The 6,306-nt window shown below is 63.5% G+C and overlaps 1 protein-coding gene across 1 annotated transcript; it reads right to left on the reverse strand.

The window, feature by feature from the left end:
• Window positions 1-466: 466 nt before the first annotated feature.
• Window positions 467-4,613, reverse strand: GAPDH (glyceraldehyde-3-phosphate dehydrogenase). Its single transcript, XM_075165391.1, has 12 exons — window positions 4,437-4,613; window positions 3,930-3,976; window positions 3,216-3,315; window positions 2,858-2,964; window positions 2,682-2,772; window positions 2,396-2,511; window positions 2,197-2,278; window positions 1,905-2,056; window positions 1,705-1,783; window positions 1,371-1,454; window positions 1,140-1,237; window positions 467-768 (listed from the first exon to the last, which is right to left on the reverse strand). Exons 2-12 carry the CDS (start codon window positions 3,953-3,955, stop codon window positions 699-701), a joined length of 1,005 nt encoding a protein of 334 aa, XP_075021492.1. The 5' UTR covers window positions 3,956-3,976; window positions 4,437-4,613; the 3' UTR covers window positions 467-698.
• Window positions 4,614-6,306: the final 1,693 nt, after the last annotated feature.

The following is a 6,306-nucleotide window of genomic DNA, read 5'->3' on the forward strand; positions in this document are numbered from 1 at the left end:
CAGACAAGCAAATCCACAGAGCTAGAAGGTGGATGGAGCAGCAGAGCTGCCTTCCTTTCCACCACGCAGCGGTCCTGCAAGCACAGCCCTGCACCACACCTTATTTTGGCTCGCAGGCAGGAGTCTTACCTCTGGCACAGGTAGCTCACCAGCCTGCATACCACAGCTCTCCTCACTGCAGCACGGCACTCAGCGGAGATGGGCACTTGCTGCTCTTTGCAGGTCAGGTATGCCAGGACTGCACCCTGCCTGTGCATGACCCAAGCTGTCCAAACGCCTCTTCTGGCATTTCCCACGTCTCTGCCACTTGGTTTCACAACCTCAACATGGTGGCCACATAGCACTGCTGAGAAGACCTGTCCCAGCAGTTGCAGCCAGGCTGGCAGGGCCCATCTCAAAGCAGGCACCTACATTTGCTCATTACCTCCCACTCTCTCCCATTTCCCACCGACAGACAGACAAGGCATTTCAGATGGTGATCACTTTTATTGATGTAAGGTGGTACACAAACAGATCAGTTTCTATCAGCCTCTCCACCTCCCCCAGGCTCGGGGAGAAGTTGGAGGAGTGGGGGAGACAAGGGAACAGAACTGGCCTCTCACTGCAGGATGCAGAGCTAAGCGGTGGTGAAGAAGGGCAGGGGCTCCAACAAAGGAGAGTCCTGCTTCCCTAGGCAGCAGGGGGGCTGTGTGCTCGGCTCACTCCTTGGATGCCATGTGGACCATCAAGTCCACAACACGGTTGCTGTATCCATACTCGTTATCGTACCTGGGGACAGAAGCAGAAGTGCTGTCAGGACTGACCCATTTCTTGCATCCCCTTCCTCCACCATTGCTCCTGCTCCTCTGCCCCACCCCACCCAACTGAACTGGGCGGCTTCCCATCCACTTCCAGTAAAGAAAGTAGGAAGCATCCCATACACGCTCCAAATACGGGAAGGAGAAGGCTACAGTTGTTTCAGATAAGAAGCAATCTCACTCCACAGAGACTTTTAACATGTTGGAGCCACCCCACTCAGCAGGGGTCTATGTATCACCCTGCACTGCCAACCTGGCAGTGATGAACAGGACAAAAGTCTGTAACTTGTCTGCCAGCCCCTACCCCCCAGTCTCCCCCACCACCCCCCAGGCTGTGCCTACCAGGAAACCAGCTTCACGAAATGGTCGTTCAGTGCAATGCCAGCACCCGCATCAAAGGTGGAAGAATGGCTGTCACCATTGAAGTCACAGGAGACAACCTGGAACAGAAAGGGAATTGCAACACATGCAGTTACCCGCAACCTGAACCAGAAGTGCCCAAATCAGAATCCCAGCAAGGCTGCTCCCGTCAGAAAAATGAGGCGAGCGCCAATAACCACAGGAGTTACTTACCTGGTCCTCTGTGTATGCCAAGATGCCCTTCAGGGGCCCATCAGCAGCAGCCTTCACTACCCTCTTAATGTCATCATACTTGGCCTGAGAAGAGATGCATTTAAGATGGTCAGATGCCAACTCACACAAAATGTCCGCTGGGGGGAGCGGGGGGGGTGGAGAGACACATGGGAGCACCATGGCAGCAGTCATGCACGGCAGATGCTATTTTCACCAAGATCAAATCTTCTTAGGGAAGAGATGAATGCAGAGAGGGCAATTCCAGGTAAAAGAAGGAGTTTAGAAGAAGCAGGGGCAGGTCTGGAGGTTGTTAGGGCTTGTCCACAACACTTACTGGTTTTTCCAGACGGCAGGTCAGGTCCACAACAGAGACATTGGGGGTTGGCACACGGAAAGCCATTCCAGTAAGTTTCCTGTGAGAGACATGAGTCAGCAGGGAACAGCCCCTCTGCCAGCCCTCCATTCTGCTAGGGGCAGGTCAGAGATGGCCAGGCACCAGCTGCTGCCTCCCTCCCAAGGAGGGACAACACTCACCCATTGAGCTCAGGGATGACTTTTCCTACAGCCTTAGCAGCCCCAGTAGACGCTGGGATAATGTTCTGGGCAGCACCTCTGCCATCCCTCCACAGCTTCCCAGAGGGTCCATCCACCGTCTTCTGTGTGGCTGTGATGGCATGGACAGTGGTCTGGGGCAAGAGAGCACAGCAGTAAGAAGACAGCCAATACTCTCCAGAAAAAGCATCCCAGGGGATGCAGGAAGTACAGATGCTCTTCCTCTCACATGAGGGGATAGGGCCCCCTCTTGAGCAGCAAGCTCCAAACCTACCATAAGACCCTCCACGATGCCAAAGTTGTCATTGATGACCTTGGCCAAGGGCGCCAGGCAGTTAGTAGTGCAAGAGGCATTGCTGGAGAAGAGAGAGGGGAAGGCTCATCAGCCAGAGGCAACACATTACACAAGTGCGATGAGACCCCAGGCAGCTGGTGAGAGCTCCAGGCCAGAGAGCATCTTCCTCTCTCCTTACCTGACAATTTTCAGAGACTTGTCATACTTGTCATGATTGACACCCATTACAAACATGGGAGCATCAGCTGAGGGGGCAGAGATGATAACACGCTTAGCACCACCCTTCAGGTGAGCCTGGAAAAAGAGGAGGAGATTAGATAACCCAGAATCCCTCCAACAGCTCACTTCTTCAGACAACCTCTTCTCCCTCCCAGCCTCATCTCGAGCAACTCTCTATCGGTGATGGGCCCCACAGGCAGGAGCAGCAGTATCCCTTCTCCTGTGCGCTACTGCAGCATACTCACCCCGGCCTTATCCATGGTGGTGAAGACACCGGTGGACTCCACAACGTATTCAGCACCAGCATCTCCCCACTTGATGTTGCTGGGGTCACGCCTGAGGAGGGACAAAACTGTAAGAGCTGCTCCGCAAGACACCTGCTTTCATCCTCCAGAGAGGCGAGACGGGAAGAGATACTTACTCCTGGAAGATGGTGATGGCATTCCCGTTAATCACGAGTTTCCCATTCTCAGCCTTGACAGTGCCCCGGAAGTGACCATGAGTAGAGTCATATTTGAACATGTAAACCTAGCAAGGAAAGAGGAGGGAAGGTCAGGCACCCCAGCTGCCGTCTCCCCAACCATTGCTCTGCCTACGCCACAGTCTCAGCTCCCCACCTCCTCAGTGACCTTGTCCAACTGCTGTGCTGCTCTTGGCTCTGCCAAACCTCCCAGCCCTATGCCTCTACCCCACACCCGGTTTTCTTGGGAAACTACTAGAACAGAGCCAGAGGAGCCCTACTCAGAAAGGCCTGGAGGGGGCACTGCAAGGCAACTCACCATGTAGTTCAGATCAATGAAGGGATCGTTGATGGCCACCACTTGGACTTTGCCAGACAGAACGGCAGCCCGGGTGACCAGGCGGCCGATGCGGCCAAATCTGAGGAGAGAGAGATACGGATGAGGAGGAGGAACAGGAAACCTGCCAGGCTGGGCACGGCCCGCTGCCTTCCCTCGGAAGCATCCACCGCTCCCTGCCCGGCGGCGCAGGAGGGAGCCCAGCAGCCGCGTCCAAAGGCCGAGGCGCCTCAGTTAAAGATTAAGAGCGACCCCCACACCAGAAAGGTCAAGCGCTAAATTTACTGAGGGCCCCGGGGATCCGGTTACTCCTCGGCCCGGCGGGAGAAGGTCATGTCCCCCGGGCCACCGCCAACACGCGATCCACCGGACGACCTTTCAGTAGGGAGCCGCAGCCCGCCGGTGGGGTGCAGGGACCCCCGGGGGAGGGGGCCGGGGCAGGCGGGAAGCGGCAGCGCTTCCGGGACGAGTCACCCCGAATCTGCAGGGGGAAGTGACTCAGCAGCCCGCCCTGCCCTGGCCCCTCAGCCCAGCACGGGGGGCGATGGTGGAGCAGGACCGGCGGGGCGCGCAGGTTCCCCCCCCTCCCCCAACCCCCCTCCGCGCCCTTGAGGCGACCTTGCCCCCCTTTCCTTCACCAGCCCCCCCGCCCCCGCCGGGCGCCTCCCGGTGCCGCAGCCCGGCCCCGGCACTCACCCGTTGACTCCGACTTTCACCACCATCTTCGCCTCTTCGGGATGTTCCTGCGGACAGAAACCACCGGTGAGGCGCCCGGAGCGGGGAACCGGCCATCACCCCCGCCAGCCGCGCCTCACCTGCCCGCGCCCCCGCCCCGGGCACCGTTAACGCCTCTCGGGGGAAGAGAGGATGCACGCGCTCCGAACCCGCCCCCTCCCCCCCCACCGGCCGATCCCCGCCCCCCGGCACGACGCCTACCCGCCCCCCCCAACGCCTCACCGCCCCCCCGCCCCCCGCCGTCTCCATCTTGCGGCGCAGCGCTCCGCACCGCCTTTGTGCCCGCGGGCCCCGCCGCCACGCGGCCCCGCTCCGCCCGGGGGGCTGCCGCCCGCCGTCCCCCCCGCCCGGCCCGGCCCGGCCCTCCCCCGCGGCGCCAGCCCCCGGCTGGGTGGTAATGGTGGTGCCGGGGTCCCCCCCACCGCCCCTCTTTTCCCCCGCGCATCTTCTCCTCCCCCCGCCCGTTACCTGCTGCCTCTAAGCCGCCCCGGCGCGCAGTGAGAAGGTGGCGCAGCGCCGCTCCGCCGCCCTTTATACCCGCGGAGGGGAAGGGCTGGGGCCCGCCCCGCCGGGCCGGCGCCGAATGGGAGCGCGGGGGCCGGGCCGGGCTACGTGCGCCCGCGCTGCGGGTGCGGCTGCCTCGGCCCCCCCCCCCGCTGCCCCCCCCGCCCTCGTAACACGGGCCCCGCGCCGGGGGGGGGGTCCGCCACGGTCCCCACGGGGCGGGGGTGCGCGCTGCACCTTCCCTCCGAGCCACCCCTGGGCGGGGGGGCGGTGATGGTGGTGGTGAGAGATGCCCGGGACGTGGAGGAAGCCGGGTCCTCGCCCAGGGCGGGGAAAGGCGGCTGGGCCCCTGCCTAGGAAGGCGAGAAGGGCCCCCGGTCATGGCCAGAAAAGGGGCTGCTTTCTCGGGGCTCGCTGCCGCCAGCGCCCCGGGGAATGGCGTGCGCTGCTTTCACCTGGTAACAAAGGAGAGACACCCCCCTCGGCTGCAGCCTGCGCCCCTCTCCAGCCCGCCCTGCTCTCCCAGCATGGCGGCGAGGGTAAAGGAGCCGCAGAGATGCTCGGGACACCCCGAGGGAGCAGCGGGTTCCCAGGCGTCTCCCATTCCCCCCAGCGCTGTGAGGCAGCGGGTGCTGGCTGGGAGCTCTCTCACCCCCATGCTGGGGACCCCCTGCCTGTCTTTGGCTCCCCGGGTGGGTTTAGCCCACTCTAGATGGGTCCGCTAGGCCACGCGCCGCAGCGTGAGCACCATCTTAATGAGGCACTGCGGCACTGCTGCTACCCGCGGGACGTGACGGCGGAAATCCCGCCCGCCAGCCTGTCTCCGCCGCCTCAGCCCGCCTTTGCCGGCCGCCTGCGAGGAGGGCGTGCTCCTTGCATGGCCGCCGCCGCTGTCTGACCTGCCGCCCCGCCGTGCCGGGCTCCCTTTCTGAGCCGTGCCAGGCTGCATCCTCCCCAGCTTGGTGCAGGGCTTTGCACAGCCCAGGCGCCGCGGGACAAACCCGCGTTAGGAGCGTGCTGGAAAGCCTCTGTCTTTGGGGAGGGGGTCCCGGAGGAAGGTGTGGGAACGGTGGGGATGCAGATCCGGGCTGGCAGGGGGTGTTAGGAGCAGGCCTGCCCCTCTGGCTGCTCGGCTGAGCCGGGCTCCGGCTGGGCTGCAAGGATGAGGAGAGAGGAGCGGGCTGGGGGAGCCATGCTGGTACCGGGGCGGGGGGCAGAGAGGGGTCACGCAGCTGGAATGTAACCCAACTCTCCTTACACTGCTGCTATTCCCGGTGCTGCCGAGGGGCTGGCGGCTAAGTTTAGCCCCTGCCGAGGTTACGACCTTTTTCTTAAAGGCCAGGGGATGATGGCTCGCGTGGTACAGCGGCGGGGCTGGAGGGGTAGGAGCCCCTGCCGGGGTTCGTGGCGCCCCGGCAGCAGCCCGCCGAGGAGCTGGCGGGGGCTCTCGGGGGCATCTTCTGCACAAACAGGAGGCCCCTGTGTTTGCTCGGCAAACACCGCAGCGCCGGGCGCCCTGCGCCGGGGGGCAGAGTGCACCCGGGATGAGCCAACGCGGCCCTTCTGCCCCCGCGCCTGGACCGCGGTCGATATCTCACCCACCGCTCCCCACCCCCGCCGCCGCCCCGGCAGCGCCGCGCTGCAACCGTGCGTGCCGCCCGGCCCACCCGGAATGGCGGCGTGCACCCAACATGGCCCCGCGCGTGGGGGCCGGCAGGCGCTGCTGCTGCCATCTCCCGGCCTGGCCCCGCTGCCCGACCCTCGCCCGGCCCCCCGCCCGGGGGGCAGTCACGGCCTCTCGCGGAGGCGCTGCCGCCGAGCTCGGACGCGGCGA

Source organism: Calonectris borealis, chromosome 1 (assembly GCF_964195595.1).
Source record: "Calonectris borealis chromosome 1, bCalBor7.hap1.2, whole genome shotgun sequence".
Classification (NCBI taxonomy): domain Eukaryota; kingdom Metazoa; phylum Chordata; class Aves; order Procellariiformes; family Procellariidae; genus Calonectris; species Calonectris borealis.